Source organism: Bactrocera latifrons, unplaced genomic scaffold (genome assembly GCF_001853355.1).
Source record: "Bactrocera latifrons isolate USDA-ARS-PBARC rearing strain unplaced genomic scaffold, ASM185335v1 scaffold_82, whole genome shotgun sequence".
In the NCBI taxonomy this organism is placed as follows: Eukaryota; Metazoa; Arthropoda; class Insecta; order Diptera; family Tephritidae; genus Bactrocera; species Bactrocera latifrons.
The window spans coordinates 462,976-485,385 of record NW_017537512.1 but is presented as its reverse complement, the minus strand read 5'-3'; the positions used below and the strand labels follow the sequence as shown (position 1 = coordinate 485,385).

The following is a 22,410-nucleotide window of genomic DNA, read 5'->3' as shown; positions in this document are numbered from 1 at the left end:
ATAATTTAATTTCTTATTCCAAAAATAATTAATTCTAATCGTTTAATATCTAATCAAAATACAATTATTTATTTCAAATAAATAACAATTAATTAATTAACTTTTAGCAATATAATTTTTATTTTTATAATTTATGTTTTTCTATTAAAAGTCAAGTTTGGACTGTAATAATTGTCAACAAAATATAAAATATTTTAAAGTTTCCTAAAAAAAATTGAGTGATGATTGTTGATACCGCTTTGCTGGATTTGAAAATTATTTATTTTAAACTTATGAAATTCAATTAATTGGATTTGAGAATTATTAATTTTAAACTTATAAAATTCAATTAAAATTTCTTATATTTAAATTAATTTCTCTTAATTTAATTTTGTGTATTAAGTTATATAAAGAAACAAAACACTTCCGGATTGTAAAAAAAATATTTATATATATTACCTTTTAACTACAAAATTGCTTTAAATTTATAAAACTTTATAATAAAACATCATTATTTATAAAAAAAATGTTAACTAAGACGTTCAAATTAAATTTTCTTTACTCCAAATATACAAAAAAAAATATTTAAAACACAAACAGAAACTTGACAAATTGGAAATACTATAATATTTTATGCAATTATTCTCAATAAAAAAAAATATTTATATAACATATAAATTGTTTAATGTTTGATGACTAACAAATCGCAATTAAATTTTTTGTAATAAAAAGTTTCCAAATTAAATTTGCTTTACTGAAAATTGAACTAAAATAAATTGTTTAAACGAAAAAGACTATTTTTTTCTTAGATTGGAAATACTATTTTATGTGATTATTCTAAAAAAAAAATAGATATATTTTTAATAAATTTACAAAAAATAAATTCTTTAATTCAATAATATTAATTTTTTAAATTGCGTTTGATGATTTAATTTTTTCCGTTATTTTCCATAATTGATTTCAATTTTTATCTTAACTTCAACACATTATACTTATTTCAATGAACGTTGCTGTTATGCCGCTTTTGTTTATACATGCTTATACATATGTACATGTACTTGATTTCGCTAATATGTATGTATGTATTTTATACGATAAACACAATTTCCAAAAGATCAGTATATACGATTACATAATAAATATATATTTTTATGATATACATACTTAAGTATATATGTATATACATATCTACTTTCAATGCCCGCTATAAAGGCCAACAATCAGAGCCTCTTATGCGAGTATCAACAAAGTCGCATATATACTTTTATAAAAGTGTATGTATGTATTTTTATATAAACTTAAGTAAGTTATATGTACAAAAAATATACATATATATAATATGTATATGACGCTCGTTGCCTTCGCCAAGCATAGATTTAAAAGAATTTCCGCAATGTGTTGCCATAAAAGAAAAATCCTTGAAGAGTCCTCTCTATCATGCTCGGCAGCAAGCGAAGCAATTTTCATGCTTCCTCTTCTGCTGCTTTTCAGAATTTCTGATTTCATTTACTACACTATTTACTACAGTGCTTCAGCGCTCGACCGCTCCACAACTCGGCAAACTGGTGGGTGGCGCCAACCAACAATATATGCGAAGCGCACACGAACACAGTTACATGCACATACACACATACACACTTGCTCATAGCAAAAGCAATCTGATACTCGGAGTACGCTGCTTTGCTTACTTTGGTTTTTATGAGTTTCCAAGGATAACGACGCTTGGAGTTGGCAGGATATCGCATAGTGGAGTTCAACAGACGGACATAGATGTATATATATATATGTGTAGGTGTGTGTATATGCAAATAGTACGTATATGTTTGAAAATATGTTTGCAATTTCTTCTGTATGCTGGTTTTGTTAGTTTTCCCCCCTTTTCGTGCGCCCGCTCTCAAGCTCTATGATAAATAATAAAAGCTGCTCTATAATCTCTGCGTCTACGTGACGTTATTTGTTCCGATAGAGTACGTACGTGCGCAGCGTATGGACCACAATAAACCCGTTTACATATCTACACACACATATGTATGTATGTATATAATATATTCTTATATGCATATATACATATACATATGTATGTATGCTCAAGGACCTGCTTGCGCTGCTGTGTGGCGGTCTAGCTGACCCTAGCGGCTCCGACTAGCTCGAAGCTATGGGACATATGCACGTGATTGAGCGCATACACACATACATATGTATGTATATGTATATATTAACTTGCACTGTTGCTTTTATTGTGACCTCTGCGTGTCTGTGGGACGCTTTTTGGTTTTTTTCTTCAGCTATTTCTTTGCTTTATATACATATGTACGTCCCTATATACAAATTTACTTAGGCATCTATATACATACATATATATAGTGCATTAACATTTGCCGTGCTCCTCTTTTTCTCCTTTGGTTCCGTCTTGTAATTTTTACAATCGTTAGCCACGTTGGCTCGGTCATGGCACACAATGGCTGCGTTGCTAATGTTGAATCAGAGCACATCCCTACGGTCGAATGTTTCGCAATCACATCTCTGCAATACCATTATGGGATTCCACTCTGCTTCGCATTCAATGTCAGCACCATTGCAGGTATGCCATAAATATACATACATACAGATACATATATATATGTTATAGAAATGTGGTAGTGTCTCTAGATTATAGATTCTATTAAAGCGTTTAAATTTAGTTACTTTATAGTAAAAAGAATTTTGTGGTTGAGTAAGCTCCGAAGGCAGCTTCTTTAGCGTCTTTCTTGACTCAATTACATAACTATGGAATCATTGAAAATGTTGCAGCACTGTTAGTCTATCAAGTATACAAATACTTGATTCATCTAAAACTAGTATCATTCGAAAGGTCCATCCCCCTCTGTTAATTCAATATGAAAAAGCTACAGATATCTCTAAAATCGTCGTTTTGGCATCAGAGGAAGGACAAGAGGGGCGTATCATCCTTTTTGGATCGGCTCAGAGCATTTTCGTTAATATTTTGGATATACAGCGAATCAATGCTAGAATACGAAAAAGCTACAGAAAGTCTCTACAGAAATACGCTCCAAAAGTGAGCCGTAACTGAAAAAATCTACCGAGGCTTTTACAAAATGAAACTTCTCTATGGCACTGAAGGCTATTCCAACAAAAAGCTGATAAAAAGTATAAGAAAAATTGGCTTAAACGTTGACTTATATTGGTTCAGAAGCCCATTTTGAAGGTTACACTAGAAATTTATTTTAAAATCCCAGAAAAAGCACATTTTTCTCAGTCTGGGACAAATTTAATCAAATATATATAAAGGAGAGCCTCAAAAGAAAAAACGTGAAATTAAAAAAACTTCTGCTTAACAAAAGCTTCTTTACTAAAACTTAGAGCCTAAAACCCTATTACTTAGAAACTGCATCCTCACACACGAATCAGTAAGAAATTGTTGGCGCTGTTAAACTCAACTTTGCGACGCGATAAAGTAGACAGAAGTCAAGTCCAGCATAAGTATTACTATAAGCTCTTGCAATCTGTGTGGTAAATAAAGAAAAATTTCTAATATTAACCCCATAAAGTACAACTCTATAGGTATCTGTGCTGGGTTAAAATTATCGATGCTATTACTGAGCAGAATATTGACAAGAGCCATGTTGAACAAGAATTCATTATTTGAATGGAGCAAGATCTTTAAAGAATACGGCAAAGCAAGGTTTCGGAAAGTAGTGGATCTTTGCTTTGCATGAACCCCTTCTAGTTAGCTTTAAACATAACTTTAAGTGTGGACTATAACGATAGACATCTTCCATTGTAGGCTTCTTTCAATGTACATATGTACTTATATTAAATTAAAACCATTCATATTTAGGACTCCAAATCTACAATTCCTAATTTAAGATTTTAAGGCGTAAACGCCGCTTACGTAGTTAAATATAGATTTAACCGGCTATTCCAATTTTAAGTTTAACTGAATTTACTAAAATATTATCGAAACTTTTACTGAAAATCTGCAAATATTTGTTTTTTTTTTTGCTTGTCTATCTGCTCGTCTGCTTCTCTATACGGGAATTAGTGTCACAGTTTTTGAGTTATTGCTCCGAAATTTTGCGCACGTCTTTTTCACCTCAAGAAACTTCTTAATGATTGAAACACCCGTTATCGGATCACTGCAGCATATAGCTGCCATACAAACTGAGCTATGAAAAGCAAGTCCTCGTATGGAAAACTTCTTTATTTGATGGGATATCTTCACAAAATTTAGCAAATATATTTATATAAGCCAGCGCTATAATTTGCAAACAAATAGTTTATATCGAATTACTATAGCATATAGCTGCCATACAAACTGAAGGTACAGAGCTTTTTACACCTCTTGTATCTGTGAACGGTATTGTAGCTTCGCTGCAGCCGAAGTTAAGTATTGGAGATTTCGTATTTTGTTTTTTTTTTTTTTGCATTTGTTTTGAAGAAGCATTTAAGCATTTTAACCTTTCCAACTTTAATCCACTCCCACTTTAATCTACTTTTGGAACCTCAGAAGCAAGAAGTTCTTTGCCTACATGATTTCGTTTCTTAAATTATTAAAGTTTTTAAGAAATAATTTATTTATACACTAACAGTTTATTTACTTATCCAGAAGACCCACCCTACATTTTTATACCCTGAAAAGGGTATATTAAGTTTGTCACGAAGCTTGTAACACCCAGAAGGAAGGGTCGATAAAGTATATATAGTATATAAATAATCAGTATGTCGAGCTGAGTCGATTTAGCCATGTCCGTCTGTCTGTATATATACGAACTAGTCCCTCAGTTTTTAAAATATCGTTTTGAAATCTTGCAAACGTCATTTTCTCCTCAAGAAGCTCCTCATTTGTCGGAACTGCCGATATCGGACCATTATAACATATAGCTGCCATACAAACTGAACGATCGGAATAAAGTTCTTGTATGGAAAACTTTCACATTTCACAATGTCTTTCCATAAAAGTTGGCACAGTTTATTTTCTAAAGCAAAAATATAATCTCCGAAGAAATTGTTCACATCGGATTATTATAGCATATAGCTGCCATACAAACTGAACGATCGGAATCAAGTTCTTGTATGGAAAACTTCACATTTGACAAGATATATTCACGAAATTTGGTATAGATAATTTCCTGAGCCAACAATGTAATATCCGAAGAAATTGTTTAGATCGGTTAACTAAAGCATATAGCTACCATACAAACTGAACAATCGGAATCAAGTTCATGTATGGAAAACTTTCACATTTGACGTAGTTTCTTCAAGAAGTTTGACATGGATTACTGCTTAAAGTAATAATATAATATCAGAAAAAAAATTTCAGATCGGATTACTATAGCATATAGCTTCCATATAAACTGAACACATAATTACTAACAGAAATGCACCTGTGAAAGGTATTTAGCTTCGGTGCAACTGAAGTTAACTTTTTTTCTTGTTTAAATCTAACCTAACCTCAAATTTCATGTCTTATTTGCATTCAAGTGAACCTAAACCTTTACTTGAAGTCCTTTAAATTTCTCTGCTCGTATGTGTATATGCTTGTAACCGTTTTACACCTGTTCCAACTGCCAAAAACAAGAACCAGCAGATATTGATTTTCCCATACAGTCAGTCAGTCGGTTGTCATTAATAAATCTGTGTGGGTACGTAAAAGGAAATCAGAAAATTTCATATAAGCATTTGTAACCAGCTAAGATTTGAATATTTATTTGCATATATGTACATATGTATATTTATTTTTTTATATACTGAAAACATATTTCTAAATATTCTATATATACATACAAATGGTATCTGGAAGTATGCGTGCGTTAGCATACAAAATGGCCACAAGCAATGAAATCGCTAGCGGAGCAGAGACTAGCGCCAAGAAAGCATAAAAATATTGCAAACGCTTTGCTGAAAAATAAAAACCACAACAAACAAATTCACAATAAAAAATCTCAAAAAATCTACGCGCTGACTTAAATCTGAATGCAAATGCGCTGCTGGCAACAAATCCCCGAGTCAAACACAAGCGACGCTGGCCATTAGATGCCAAGTAACCGACGGCAGTGTGAGCATGGAAATAGAGAGGGAAAAATTGGGCAAAAATAAAAAGCATCGAAAGCAATCGAAGACAGAAACGATAAAAATGTCTGGCGGCCAAATGGAGCTGGCTAACAGCGACCGACGGAGCCAACAGCGCCACTTGCCACTTCCAGTGACTTCTATATACACATACATATGTACATATGTATGTATGTATATAGCGCACTGGCACGTACGTTCCGCTTCGCTGAAGAATGCCGCAGCTCAAGCCCCGCATGTTGCAGCGTTAAAGTTATTATCTCTGCCATTTGTTAAACTGATTTACGGAAGTCTTCATATTTTTTGTTGTTGTTGCACTCATACCACATACATATACTATATACATACATACATATGTCGTAGTAGTTGTTATTTTTGTTTTTGCAATGCCCATTACTTGCGACTCTTCCGGCACGGCTGCGTATTTGTGGCTGTACGTTCAATATGAGGCTTCCTCCCAACGTCAAACTTGACGGGTTTGTGCAAGCTTCTAGGCAAACTAAAATATTTCCAGTACTAAGCATGTCAGGCACACTTCCTCAGCGCTCACTACACCAACTCAAACCACATACTGCAGCCCCTTAAACCCCCACCGCAGCCCCACAAACCTCCCACTACATCCTCTCAAAACACAGGAAACAATGGCCCACTAATATTTTGTTGTTGTAGCACCCAAAATGGCAGCGCCAACGCGCAGGCACCAAAACTTCATGCAACTACAACAATTTATTAGTGTTTTTGTTGGCACTTCAATGCAGGAAATGGCTGCCAGAGGTCGTCTCGCTGACTTTTAACACTGCAATTGTAGTTATTGTTGTTGTTTGATACGGGCAGTAGCATGTGCCAACACCACCTCCAAAACAAACGCGAACACCGCTTTGTGTTTGTGTAGGTGTGCCCGTCGTCTGTAGTGGAGCTCGTCGTGATTGCTGTGAGCACATACTACTCCAAATGGGGTGTGTTCTCTCTCTCTCTCTCTTTGACTAATGGCATGTGCTCTGCTGCCGGTGTAGCGCGCACACGCGTTTGAGAGTGATTGAGCGCGACTGCATTGAAAACATATGCCGAACAGCACGAGCGCAACTGCATGCATATGAGTGTGCGTATGTTTATGCGCAGCAGGAGCGTAAATTTCCAAGAATAAAATAGAAAATCAAAATCCCCTGACTAAATTTTTCATTGGTTGGCTGTGATTGCGCGCTCAGCGTGTCGGCTGATAGGCACACATAAACGCATATACATATTTACATAAATACCAATGCGAAAGCACAGGCATATACATACAGGGCGACTCGCATACTAGGCAGTACTCCACGCTATTTTTGGTCGTGCCTCACACTGCTTATGTTTAATGCTTTGGTGGCTCAAGCTCACAGCGTGCTTGTGTATGATAGGTATGTATGTCTGTTTGTATGTGTTTTAAAACCATTTGCCATGTACTAGTATAGTATGTTTTTTGCATTTCTTTCCACGAAACAATTTTCCAGTGCGACTCTGATTTTTATCGCTGCCTTTGATAGTTGTCGCCGTCGTCAGCGTCGTCGTCGGTTGTTTAGCAATATGTTGAAAAGCACCAAAAAATATATGTACATACATATTCATATAACGACGCCTATAATAAACATATGTATGTATATGTGCAGCTATTTACTATGAGTTTGTGCGATTAGAATGCCAATGGCGTTCATTTCACGATAGCGCTACAGCTTGTTTAGACTTACTTTAGAGGGAAGGAGATTATAACTGCTTTTATCAATATGACAATGTATGTATACACTATGTATGTATATACATATTTATTTATGTATGTTTTTTATATACCACCGATAAAATTATGGCAAATTTTGGAATGTTCTTAATGGATTATATCGGTACGGTCTATGGTACAGATGAGTGGTCAACTGAAGCTGACAAAACAAAAACAAAAACAAAAAATACTTTAACTTCGGCTCCGAGAGTTACAGGTGCCTCTTTTGTAGTATAAAATGGTATTAAAAGCTAATTTTCTTGATTTTTAAAAGGCAATTTGTATGAGAGCAATATGCTATGGTTATCCGATCTGAACAATATGTTCTAGGATTACTGCATTTCCTTAAAAAATAACCTTTCAAAAATAAGTTTTCCATACAAAGACTTGATTTAGATCGATCAGTTTGTATGGCAGCTATATGCTATAGTAGTTCTATCTGCACAATCTATATGCAGATTGTAGTGTTGTATTATAAAATAATCCTAGCGAAGTTTACTGAAGATAGTTTGTCAAATAATTGGTTCCAACAAATAACTACATATATGCTTAGGAAGAAATGAGCGTGTTCAAAATAGCAGATCGCCTTAAACCATCAAACAAGTTTTTGAACCTGTCAGATATCAGTAATTTAAGAATTAATTTATAACGACGGCTTTAATTTGTAGTTTTTCTGTACTGTATATAGTTATTGAATGGCATAGGAAAGAAATGGAGCTCACAGTATCTAACCAGGTTAGTTCAAAACCCTGAAAATTTCTTACAGCTTTTTAAATAGCTTCGAAAATTATAATTCTACCGAATATGAGCATGGAAATAAAAGAGAAAACGAACGTTATGCAAACGGCCAAATGGAGCTAGCAAACAGCGACCGGCAGAGCCAGCAGTGCCACTATCCATTTCCAGTAGCTGGAGGAGAAAAGGCACAACTTAGACTAATAAACAACGTTCGAATATAATAGAGTAAATTGAGACAACATTTGGATCCACTACAAACAAGCAGAATCAAAATTTTAAACGCTAACTACTATTGGAATCTCATAAAAATTAGTTTCACATAGTATTAAAAATATATCGCTTTTATCTCATTATCTTGTTGTTGTTATAGCGATAGAAAGCATCCCTGAAGTAATTTGGCGGAATGCCGCCTGGTGCAAAGGCTTTGGGTAAGCAAATCCAGGTCAGTAATGTGGATCTAACATCGAAAGTAAGACAAGGTTTAAAGCAAATCCAAAAAAGAACCACACCTTATCCTACAAATAGGTTGCTGACAAGTTTAAGACTCCCCCTTACCAAAAAATATCTTACAGATTAGTATCTATGGTATTTTTACATCAATAAATGCATTAAAAAATCGAACTCTGTGTATATAATCCGCTTTCGAAATTTAAGATTTTGCTCGAGTCGGACCTCAAACCTTTTACGTTGAAAGTATTAGTTAAGTTTCGACCCAACTAACTTGCCATAGTATTTAACTAAAAATGTTTGTTTAAAAAAAAAAAACATTCTGGTATACTTTCGAAATTTAAGATTTCGCTCGAGTCGGGTCTCAAACCTTTTACGCTTAAAGTATTAGTTAAGTTTCAAACCCACTTACTTGCCATAGTACTTAGCATACATGTTTTTTTTTTTTTTTAAAGAATTCTACAAGTTCTTAAAACAATTAGAGCATTATTTAAATATCTTTCAAAACCTTACCTGTATGTATGTAGGTGTGCTTCTTCATGTCGCTCTTCTGGTGAAAACGTTTGCCGCAATAACTGCAAGGATAAGGCCGCGTATCGCTGTGTATCAGCAGATGTGTAGACAGCGTGCTAGAGCGTTTGAAACGCTTGCCGCATTGTTTGCACTCAAAAACCTTCTCCACATTATGAACAGCTCTAAAAGAGAGAGGAAGAATAAAGGGAAAGAAGAGTGGAAACATGTTAAAAGCGAGTCAACTAGTATTTTATGCAAACTAAAAGTCTTTACGCGCCTTTAAGCCACTGACTTAAGAGCTGAAAGTGCTGAAAGACACATTAAAACTACGCAGGGTTGCAACGGGCTGGGTGCGAGTGTTACATTTGGTTTTTAATTTAATTGCACACGGCTAACAAATTAATTCATTTAAACAATGTAAGACTAAACAGCGCACCACCGAGACCGCTGCAGACATATGTGGGCTCACTAAGTTTTCAAACACACACAGACAGGAATATACATCGGCCGAATGTTTTCGAAAAGGCTTTTGGGACAAAGTTCATGTAAAAAACATACCTGTGTTGACTCAAACTAACTTCGTGGCCGAAAGTCTTGTTGCAGAGTTCGCAAGCGTACGGCTTCTTGCCGTGATGCGTACGCCGTGAGTGGACCTCGAGGCCGTGCGGTGTGGAGAACATCTTCTCGCACTTCATGCATGAGTAAAGGTCACTGAATTGCGGCAGGCCGGGCCATTTGGCCATGTGGTGGAAATGCAGATGCGGTGGATGTGGCAGGCCGAGATGGGAATTTGGCGGCAGACCAGACGCGTCGCCATTTTGACCCGCCTGCAGAGGCACCATCAGATTGCGCAGCCGAAAGATGTCCTCCTGCGAAGCGGGATGATAGCTGTGGAGCAAGAAGAAAAAGCAGCGAATTTACATATGTGCTTTGAACATGTGCCCGTGGACTGGCAATTAAATATTTTGCCGCTTTTAATTAAGTTTTTGTTGTTTCAAGTGTTTTTTACAATTATTTTACACTTTAACCATTATATGTACACAAAATGAAGCTACTTACGCTGAGGTTAAACCAGATTGTTGACCCTGATGCAGCGCAAAGGCGGCGAACAGCGGGAAGGCGGGCGGCAACAGCGGTCGTTGAAAGAATGGCGGCTCGTAGCTAGCAGCGCCTCCACCGCCGCCACCACTACTGCTGACATAACCATTGCGAAACGCCTCGAAAGGATTCACACCAGCCGGCAAACTCATGCCTGTTGGTGACTTCTGCAACGGTCGTACGACCGTCACGCCATGCGCCGCCGGCTCATCGCGTCGCAATAGCGCCGACACTGAAAACATTTCAGACTTTTTCGGACTCGAACTAATTAAAAGCTCTGCGGTTGTTGGCGGCGAACTCAATGGACTGGTGCGACTGTTGTGTTGATGGTGGTGATGGTGCAAGGCGGGCGGTGGCGGTGAATCGACTTCGAGCTCGACGGAACTTGAACGTGAACGCGAACGCGAATGTAGCGAGCGTCGACAATTGCTGTCGTCATCGAGATCGATTTGTGATGAGGTGCGCGAATGACTGCGCGATCTGGAAATGATATCGTGTTCCGTGTAGGAACGCGGTTCGCTAATGCCGCTGTCACTTAGCGGTTGTTGTAGTTTCCATTGTAGTATTTGATTTTTGCTCAATATGCAGATGGAGTTGTTGTTGTCTTCGTCATGTTTCGCTGCTGGGTTGTTGGCGGCGCTGCTACTGAGTAGCGTAGGCGGGTGATGACTGGACAAGTGTTCGGCTTTAACCAGACGATTAATACTGAAGGCGAGCTCATCTGGAAGCGAATGGAAGAGTAATACTTTAGCGACGTTTAATTTAATTTTTGTATAAAGATATAGAGACATACATATATATATATGTGGAGAGGGGAGAGAGTACGGAAATGGTAGCAGACAATAGCAATGCGCTACGCGTGACCACACGTTACTATTGGGAGGATACAACCAAGCAAAGTTTAGAGATATGATCAGCCTCCTTTTACCTGCTTTGACGAGGTTTTTTCGGCTCACCTCTGCTACTATATTTGGCCGACTAATCGTAAACATAGATCCAAGATTTATAATATACATTCTGGTAGGCGGAAAATATTGACTCATTGAAGTCAATGCGACCCTGTTTTTCGAAAAAATTTAGTAAGTTTGGAACCAATCGCTCTTTTCTTAGGCCCAAATGACCTTTCAAAATGCCATTTGATTTTCCACGTTATATGAGGTTGTCAAAAAAGTATTGCAGTATTTTCGCTAGATGGCGCGAGTTCTAGTTTTATTTGTCGCATCGGGTCAGGCTATACCTTTTTCGAAAGCTCATTTCACGCGCTAACACCTGTTTGATAGATTGCCGTTTTTTTTCAAGTCGTTCGTGAGTTATAGCGTCGCAAACATGGAGCAAAATAAAGAGRAAATACGGCATATTTTACAGTACTACTACGATAAAGGCAAAAATGCATCTCAAGCCGCCAATAAAATTTGTGCAGTTTATGGACCCGATAAAGTTTCCATTTCGACCGCACAACGATGGTTGTGCATGAGTCATCAAACCGTTCATCAAACCATCAATCAAGAGCTGGGCATGAGTCATCAAACCGTTGTAAAATAAAAATAAAAATAATAATAATAATACCGCAAGACTTTTTTGACAATCTAATATATATATGTGTTTGTGAATCTGTAGCAAAGCTTATTGCAAGTGGGTGAACATCTTTTTCTGGTAATAAAAGACTTGGTGTCAAAACTGGACAAAATCGGGTCAATATTACCCCTAGCTCCCATATACCCCATAAAAGGATTGTCATATTCCAGTTGGGTTTATACCCTAAATATTGGTTGATATGTAAGATATCGCTGTAAAATTAAGCCGAAAATGTGGGATTCAGATCCATGAATGAACCAGCTCCCATATACCATATACATATAATGATTTTCATCTTAACGATAATAATAATTATATTTTTATGAGTTATCGTTCTAAGATTGCATGAAAACATATTCGCCAGTATATTTCAATAAATCCAATCAGACGAGACCTTCCTTTAGTCCAAATTTAAACTTTAAAAAGTTTATTTCGGTGAATATCTGTGATATTTATATGAAACTAAGCCGATACGTTTCCCAAAACATTACTGGTATAACACTCGGTCTAAGCACCATATCTTTAATATTGGTTTTCGATTCTCAAGTTAGCGCTTTAGGTCTTCGTCTTGATTTTGTCCTGTTAGTTTGTATGCCTATATATATGCTATAGTAGTTCCATATCGGCGGCTTCGGCAAGTGAGAAGTAGTCGCACTGTTTCTCGAGGCTCCACAGGACTTGTCGCGCGCCGCTTCGACCTTATTGACTCGGTGATCGTGATGTGTCTGCAGATATACCCCCCCTTTTCTCATTCTCTGCAATGAGCCAGTTTCTGCTGTAACTCTAGATGACGTCGAAGATTTCGACGCTGAAGTTTTTTTTTTTTTTTTTTTTTTATGTGACACCGCCATCTTCACTTTTTGCATGATACCTTTACACTTTTCTAAGGATTACTCTTCTGCTAGTCTAATTTGGGTAATGTATTCTTGTTTCGGCGAGTTCTGATGTCCTTTCTTACTGGGGACCTCCTTCTCCTTGTTTTGTCGGTGGTGCTTGTGTAGCCGGTATTTCCCTTGAGGCAGTCTTTTCTCTGGTTTTGCCTGGTTGTTTTGAAGTGACGGTGAGTGTAGGGGACCTAGTTGTAAGTATCTTACTACTTCTGCGGTAGACGGTCTCATATTCGTCGTCTTGGCCATCTTTGTTAGTTAAGAATATTTTAAATCGCATTCATTTTTCCAACGAAGTTTCTAGTTCTCTATTTACCGCCTTAGAATATACTAAATACGCGCCTCATGAAGCATATGGCAAACAAATAAAAATAACATAAATCACCAGAAACATTATTTACGCATTATGTACGCCAAGATTTCGAAGCAAAAAAAAATTAAAACAAATAAAATCTAGATCAATGTCCGTCCACCTGTATATGCACACACCAACCTCACTCCACAGTACTTGCGCATCTGTCAAGCGCCGTTACTACTATATTTACGACAAATCAATCTTTATGCCTATGTATATGTACGTATGTTTGTTTATATCTGCATATGGCTGTGTGTTGGCCGTGACGGCATCGAATTTCGAAACATAATTATTTTCGTATTCAATCATATAATCCACCTTACATGACCATTAATTCACCCTAATCAACCGCCCATCACACAAAGCACACACACTCACTTACACATACATACACACATGTCAATACACACACATGTCAATAGAAGTAAAGCTTCGATGCAACGAATCGGCAAATCAGCATGATCATCAACCGCCCTCCTCTGCTATGTCAGTCTGTCAACGCCACACAGCAGCCACTGACTTGACGTCACAGAGCATACCTTCAGCCACCTTATGGTAAACTCAGACGCGCCATAGAAAATAACAAGTTACAACAAAAACAACAATAATAGTAATAATAATAATAATACGCGTTTAAATGGAACATCTGTTCGTCCACACACCCGAGATAAATGGAGCATGACCAAACACAAAATACACAAACGCCCAGCAAAGCGACATTAGCAAGGCGCTACAACAACAACAAGAACGACGACAGGGTGCTAAAACAACAACAACATTACAGATGTGTTACAGCAAAAACAGCAAAAGCAAGCCGCTACAACAACACGTACCAACAACAATAACAAATTCGCTACAACCACAACAACAAGTTGGTGCTACAACAACAACAACAACAACACAAATATGCATGCGAGATGCAGCAATAGCGAACAGCTACAACAACACATACCAACAACAACAAATTTCTAGAACAACACTAACAACAACATCACACAAATGAAGCCCGTCGGCGATTTGCATTCATGGTGACATTGATATATAAACAGCTAACAAATTACAACAACAACAGTGATCAGCAGTATAATAATAGCGTTCTTCCATGTCATTGTGTTGGTGAAGTGCGAAGTAAAAAAGCAAAAGGGGTATGGAAAATCCGCCAACACAAAAGGGCAATCACAAGCGAGTTGGCGCTAACACACCACAGAGTCAACGCAGGAGAAAGGGAGAATATGCAGTAAAAGTAGGAAGAGATGGAGGCAGGCATTTGTGAACGCATGACGAAATGACGCGTCGCGCTAAATTTGTAATTTCACAAAGAAAAAAAATGGTTGAAACGCATTCGTAACGCTTTGGAAAATCAAATAGAAAGCAATTGCTTGCGGAGACCAACACACACACACACACACACGTGGTGTGTGGTGTGGTGAAAAGGGTGCAGTGTTGAATGTGGAAAATTGATGTTAACTATAGACACAGACATCGAGGCGATCTAATTGTTGCACAATAGGAAATTGATAAATTATATGAAGGGAAAGGTGATGATGGCTATGAGACTATGTGGAGGGGGTAAAGGATAATCGGGTTATGATGGCTAAGATGCATAAGGCTGTGATATTAGTAACTTATGTATTTTGGAGAATTTTTAGCAGAAGTAAGCCCTTTCTTGGTTGTCACCGCAATATACAAGTGATTATGGCTAAAAGCTGAGTGCCAGCATCAAAGGATTCTATCCGCTTGCAAGTCAGCTTTTATATTAATTTTGTTTTTTGGAACGGGTATTTTATTTAAAAAAAAAAAATAATATTGAACTAAATTTACAGAATCCATTCGTATTGAAGTTTTGGATTCCCTTGACACGTAACATATCTTCAGAATGACCTCTAAAAATCGTGTCCACAACAGTTGGGTCTACGTAACTAGAACGGACTGGATTTTAATACGACCAAGAACTCTCAACTCGGCAGAATTCTGTCGCTACAACAAAACAACAACAACATGACTTCCGAAACAAAGCCCTGCAGTCCGCAGCCGCAGCTTTAAAAAGTTTACTTCGTTGCTCAACTCAAAGCTTATGAATGTTGAACTATTCTACCAATTTCTTTACTATCTTCTCAGCAGGTGAACATTCTGAGAGCATAAAATGCTTCGAATCGAATTCGAATTTTGAGCAAGCTAGGTAAGTTTACGCAATGGTTGTTACCAAATACCAGTTTAATTGAAATTTAGGGCAGAAAGCGCCATTCCATTTCATCTGATCAAATTTAAATCGGACTGATTGAAGTGCGAATTACTGTCGACGAAACATGAATTTATGAAGTAGCCCAGGACCTTAAATTCACCAAACGCATCTTTACTGTCGACAAGATGTGGATTTATGAATTTTAACTCGAAACTGTCCAACGATTCCGAGAATCGCGCTTCGAAAATGCCGCAAAAACCAAAATTCGCTTAAAGAACTTGAGGTAATCGCTGCTGAGAGTTATCACAAGTGTATAAAAAAATGGACTAAACGTTGGCATGCCTGTATTGGCTCAAGATCCACCTTCAAGGTAAAAAAGATTTATATTAAAATAATTTTGCTAGTCCGAGTTAAATTTGATCAAATTGTATAAGCCAAACTATAGAAATGTTTCCGACGACATAAAATTCGAGAGATTTACGAAACATTTCAGTTTTAAAATAATTTCAGTCAAAAAAATTTAAATCTTAAAATAAAGGCTGCAGATCTTCAACCATGGAACATTGAGTATTCTTCACCAAGTAGAGAAATTCTCCATACATTGGCGAGATCTACCTAAAATTTTCGAATCAAACAAAAAATTTAATCTCAATACCAAGGATACAGACCGTCAATCATGGATCATTGAATATTTTTCGACAAACTTTCTCTCTTCTCCATACATTGGCTCTATGACATTTGAGTCTTAGCTTTACGTCATTTTACCGAATATTTTTCGGAATAAAACACTGAGATATGCCATCATTAGTCAAATCATTAAGTAAGCTTAAGAATTTTGTGGTAACATGTGGTGTATTTTCCTTCAGTAGCGTGATTGTATACTATATGTACATATATTTTTCGTCCTCTCACCATTCCACAAAAACATTCAGACACAACAGCAATAGATAAAAGCCCTTAGGAACTCGAGTGAAGTCTTTTTCTCTTTCCTTCATTCCAATCTTCCTAGTCGCAGTCAGTCTACGACTCAGCAATATTAGATTAAAATCCTTAGGTTCGCGAGTGATATTTTTTTATACTCTCGCAACAAAGTTGCCAAAGAGTGTATTATAGTTTTGTTCACATAACGGTTGTTTGCAAGTCCTAAAACTAAAAGAGTCAGATATAGGGCTGTCTCTTATACACATCTAGATGTGTATAAGAGACAGGTATAGAGTCGTTTCTTTTAGGCATTTCCATATACAGTTCAAAAATGGAAGAAATCGGACAATAACCTGTCTCTTATACACATCTAGATGTGTATAAGAGACAGTTATAGAGTCGTTTCTTTTAGGCATTTCCATATACAGTTCAAAAATGGAAGAAATCGGACAATAACCACGCCCACCTCCCATACAAAGGTTATGTTGAAAATCACTAAAAGTGCGTTAACCGACTAACAAAAAACGTCAGAACACTAAATTTTACGGAAGAAATGTCAGAAGGAAGCTGCATCCAGGCTTTTTTTTAAAATTGAAAATCGGCGTGGCGTCGCCCACTTATTTACCAAAAACCATATCTCACTAAGTACTCGACCGATTTCAATGAAATTCGGTATATAATATTTTCTTCACACCGTGATGAGATGTACCAAATATGGGTGAAATCGGTTCACAACCACACCTGAAATCTCGATTATCACTTTATCATGCGAGAGTATAAAATGTTCGGTGACACCCGAACTTAGCCCTTCCTTAATTGTTTTTTCATCATTTCATTCTTCATACTAGAATTCGAGTTTTGGTTATAAAATGGTTATATATTGGTTATCAATCACTCACTAAATGGGTTAAATATTAGTTATCATACACTCATATTGAAATAAAATTTTAGTTTTGGTTATAAAATGGTTACATATTGGTTATTATATCTGACAACGATTTTCAGTTTTTTTTTATGATACGTTGTTTTGCATTTTAGCTGCCCACATACTCATGACAATCTAATAATTTGATTTGTCTACGCTGAATCAAGCGGTGTCTTCGCTAATAATGAAGAAGAATGAACGAATGAACTATATTTACATATAGCAAACTCCAAAACATAGCAGTGGACACCCTCAATGCGTGCCAAAACCGACAATTATTCGCTCATAATACGAGGATGAACTGTGTGGATGTTTGTAACGGTATTAATGATTCCGCAGCAGATTTCTAAATACATGGAATTATAACCTCACAAATATACATATACATATCAATCTATGTAGGCCATTAAAAATTTGCTCGCGCCTATCTTCTTCTCTCCCTCTTTTATCGTATCTTATGGGTCATCCGCTTATAATCGGAAAAGCTCATAAACTTTTTTGTGCAAAACGTGACTCTATGCGCGGTCGTGATTCTTAGACGCAGCTTAAATTTAGTTCGATCGCATTTCATATAACACAGGCATTTCCCTTTTGTAAGGGTTGATGTGGGGATAATCAGTTTTTTGTCTGCTTTCGCGCACATCCATGGTTATGAGTACAAGTGGCAGCGGCCTCACACACCTCTTTTAAAGGTTAAAGTACGCATATTAATGCAATGTAATTTGATTTATTCAAATGCTGAAGATAATTGAATTTTATCACGAGAAGGGTATAAATGGCACAGATTAATTGCTTGGTGTATGATATGGGTTGTATAGATGTTACACAACTCATGAAAAAAAAAAAACAACTACAATAAGTTAGATAATGAGAAAATACCAAAATTTGAAAATCATATTTTCGGTATCTGAAATTGACAGTCCTGAAAAATTTCGGGATTACTGATTTTTAATGTCTTTATAACTTACATAATACTTTTTATTAAGAAGAAATTATTGATGAAGGGTATGACGAAGTGAAATACAAAAAAAATTTTAATATATTAAATATTTTACAACCGAAATTACAAAAATTTTAAGACCAAAATTTCGGGATCCAAAATCGAAACCATTGATTTAATTATTATGTAACTAATATTATTATTATTGTTATTAGCTATTATTTAAAAATGTCTTACAATGTCGAATTCTAAAATTTTAAAATTGAATTTCAGGGATCTGAAAGTATACACAATCCCCAAATTTCGGGACATTGAGAAATTAAACGAGAACAGAGAATATTAGGTCTTATGATTACGAAATACTAATATTAGAAAACCACATTTTAAAAATGGGATTGCAAGGATCTCAATATACGCAATACCGAAATTTCGAGACATTGAGACAGTAAACGAGAGTAAAATATGTATGTCAGATATTACGATAACGAAATACTGAAATTAGAAAAGCATATTTCGAAAATCCGGTTTTATGCAATCCCGAAATTTCGGGATTTTAAGAAAGTAAAGGAAAATAAAGAAATACAGGTTTATAATTACAAAACACTAAAAATAGAAAAGAACATTTTGAAAATCGGATTTCAGGGATCTGAAAATATACACAATCCCAAAATTGCGGGATTTTTAGAAAGTAAACGAAAACAAAGAAATACAGGTCTTATCATAATAAAATTAGAAACTAAAATTATAAACGTAGTTTTGAAAATCGGATTTCAAGAATCTGAAAATATATCTACACAATCCCGAAATTTAAAGTAAAAATAATTACAACACAACGCAAATAAACGCAATACTAAAATTAGGAAAGCACATTTTCGGGACCCAAATTTGACAGCGACGAAAATTTTCGGGACGAATTCTTCTGTTTTATTAACGTAGACACCGCTTATGCGGTTATAGCCGGAATAAATGCTTTGCAATATTTTTGTAACTCGTATTTATTACTTATAAGAAGCAATTATTTGATCAGATGATCTCAAAAAGTCAAAATGAAAGTAATGATTTTTTTGGTAAAGAAATTAAACGAGAGAATCGAAACATTAGTGTCTGCCTTTGTCAGAACCGGCGATATCAAACCAGTGAGTTTACAACCATAACCGGTAAAATAACCGATAAAAATCTAGTTATTATATGGAAAACTTTTTTATTTTAGAAGATATAATTACCAAATTTGACTAGGATTATTGCTTAAGGCTATGGTGCAATCTCCGAGGAAATAAATTAGATGGGATCACTATAGCATATAGCTGTCATACAAACTGAACGGTTGGAATGAAACGCTTGTATGGAAAACTTTTTTATTTGATAATTGTTCTACATTAAATTTGGCTTAGATTATTATCTAAGACAACGCTACAATCCCTGAACAAATTGTTCAGATCGGCCTACTATATAATATAGCTGTCGTGCAAACTGACCGTTCAAAATCAAATAAATACCTTTTTACATTATAAGAAAAGCAAATATGAAAGGAATTAAAGCCTCTGTACGGTCAATGTACTATTCGTATTTGTTGTTGTGTTTTTTTACGTGAACAATTTTTTTTTTTTGCCAAAATTTTTTACCTTGAAAAGTTTTCATAATTTTTTAAGCAACGCTTCATTTTCTTATTCGAAGATTTTAAAAGTTTGTTGAAGTGTCTTAATTTCCAAAGATTAAAAAACCATTTACAGCAATAACAATCGGCTTAAAAGCATTTATTTCTCAGCTAAGCCGAAATAACTTTTATTTCCACAGTAGAAAATCAGACACGCACACTTACATACTTATTTATGAACACACTTACAAACACATTGTAAAACATATTTATATTTTACTTAGACTTAGTCCATGTTTTTGCCATAATAAATGCTAAGCAACCTGCCGCATGTACCCCCTACCGCACACTTGCCACATAAGCCTGCTCGAGATCAAGTGCAGACAACCGCGTGCGTGCGCCTTACAAGTGTACCCCCAGCAAGAACAGCATCAGCACAGCTCAACACTGGAGGAGGGTTGTGCGGCGAACAGATGTCGACAGTCAGTGTCGTCGTCATCATCGCTGTCGCTGTCGCTGTCGGCTGGGAGTGAACGATATATAGAAGGCGGTTGGTCGGGCAGGCCGAGCCAGACTATGTCTAATGCGTACAAATTTATGACTTGGTCCCGCGGGGCGCGTGCCGCACGATATTCACACACACACACCCATACGCATTTCTAGTTGTATAACTGCTCTAATACATTCATAAGTTTGCGAAAGGGGCGGTTTATTGTTGTTGCTGTTGCTTGATGTTAATGATGACGAGGAGTTTGCTGCGGCTGCTCATTCGAAGCGCTTTCGAATTTTATTTACTTTTGCCTGCGAGCGTCTTTGGGGTGTAAAATCGCCCAAACCGGAGTCCCGTGGTCCGGGTGTGGGTTACAAAATCCACAATCCTTATTATTATCCTCGTTGTGCCATTTAACATTTGAATTTTGAGCAATTACCGAGCTAGTGTATGTGTGTGTGTGTATGCCCGATTTCTTTGCGTGGGGTTGTTTGCGCTGTTTGGTGTTAAGCCTATAATTATTATCCGGTGGTCGTAAAAAAGGTGGAAATTAGAAAATCACACCCATTAAAGCGATTGCTGCTGTCTTTCTTCCGGTTTGCTCCGGTATGTGTGTGTAGTGAAATTGAGTTTTAAATGAACTATTGTAAAGAAGCTTTCAACTATTTATTAGTAACTAATGGCATATATTTTTTTGCTTCGATGTTAAGTAAAGCTTTTGAAGATACGTTTAGGGAGAGTTTTACCATCCAAGCATGGGACCGTCAATGGGGAAGTGTAAATCGATTTTGGTCCAAAAGGCCAAGCTTGCTCGAAGCCTAACTATCTAGTAGTAGAACACAAGATGATACCGAAGCAGATATCCACTCCCATTCTACCGATATCAGCAGATACATATATGTGACCCCCAAATATTATTTTTTATATGAAATAACCAGCATCGACCAATAAAATATTTGATAAATGCGATGCAAATGCTCTTTAGGTTAGGTTACGTTAGGTTAATCTGGTAGCCCATGCATAGACCAGTTTTGGACCTTTGCTTCTTAATCTCTTTATGCATTATAAACTCTGCACCAACAAATCCAAGGGTTAAGAAATAATGGCAATACCTTAGAACACCCAAAAGATACTTTGTTTTCCAAAATTGTAAATAAACCAGAGCTGAGCCTTACATAATAAGTATGGGGCACTCGCAACAAGATCAGCTAATGCCCGCCAATTAAGCCTCCAGGAAAGTTCATTTCTTGAGGTTCAATCGTCGATAACAGCCCGAAGATAAAATAACGCCTTGGACTAAGGTTTGGCGAAAAGCCAAGTGTAATAAATACCTATAGGATTTCACTGCTTAAGACTGTATGAGTCATGTGTCACATCTGTATACTTCCTGTCAATCAACAAGTTCTTGGTATATCAGAAAAGTGTTAACCCTTGAATGACTGGAAAACAATAATACGTATGAAAAACCACCTTAAAATCACAAGTTCGTACTCCATGCAAAAGAGATAAAACTAAAAGCTCTAAGCTCAATGCTATTAAGGTCAAATGGACCCGTTAAAGTTAGGTTAAGACTCTATATAAACAGTGGTTCAACTTTCTTTGTACCAGCGGAGAGTCTCGAGTTTGGTCAAATAGTTAACTAAGTCTATTTGATATTTATAAAAAGCTTAGATTATACGCTTCCTTCTCGTTGCTAGCCAAAAAGAAACGAATTTTGTGTGCAAATAATATCAGAAACTAAATTTTTCCAAATGAAAATATTAAAAAGTCTAAAAAATTGTTAAAAAATAATAAGATTTTAAAAATTTGTATTTTTTATACAAATTAAATCAGAATTTAAAACATGCCCGGAAGCTGTACGAAAGGACTACCAGACAAAGCAAAAATTTTAATGAAATATGTTAAAAAAAATATTTGATACAGACAAATATGTTAAAAATATTTTAGAAT

At 36.2% G+C, this 22,410-nt stretch overlaps 1 protein-coding gene and 1 long non-coding RNA gene across 2 annotated transcripts in view; one reads left to right on the top strand and one right to left on the bottom strand.

Moving 5' to 3' along the window:
* Nucleotides 1-15,555, top strand: part of LOC108976981 — a 93,781-nt gene extending 78,226 nt beyond the window's left edge. The window contains exon 3 of the long non-coding RNA XR_001994001.1: nucleotides 15,232-15,555. This is a non-coding gene — a long non-coding RNA (uncharacterized LOC108976981). The remainder of the gene's footprint in view (nucleotides 1-15,231) is intronic.
* LOC108976980 (zinc finger protein 628) overlaps nucleotides 1-22,410 on the bottom strand; it is a 53,966-nt gene that overhangs the window by 9,874 nt on the left and 21,682 nt on the right. The window contains exons 2-4 of the mRNA XM_018946446.1: nucleotides 10,553-11,312; nucleotides 10,052-10,381; nucleotides 9,494-9,675 (exon numbers count right to left, since the gene is read on the bottom strand). Of these exons, the coding sequence (XP_018801991.1) occupies nucleotides 9,494-9,675; nucleotides 10,052-10,381; nucleotides 10,553-11,312 (1,272 nt within the window). The remainder of the gene's footprint in view (nucleotides 1-9,493; nucleotides 9,676-10,051; nucleotides 10,382-10,552; nucleotides 11,313-22,410) is intronic.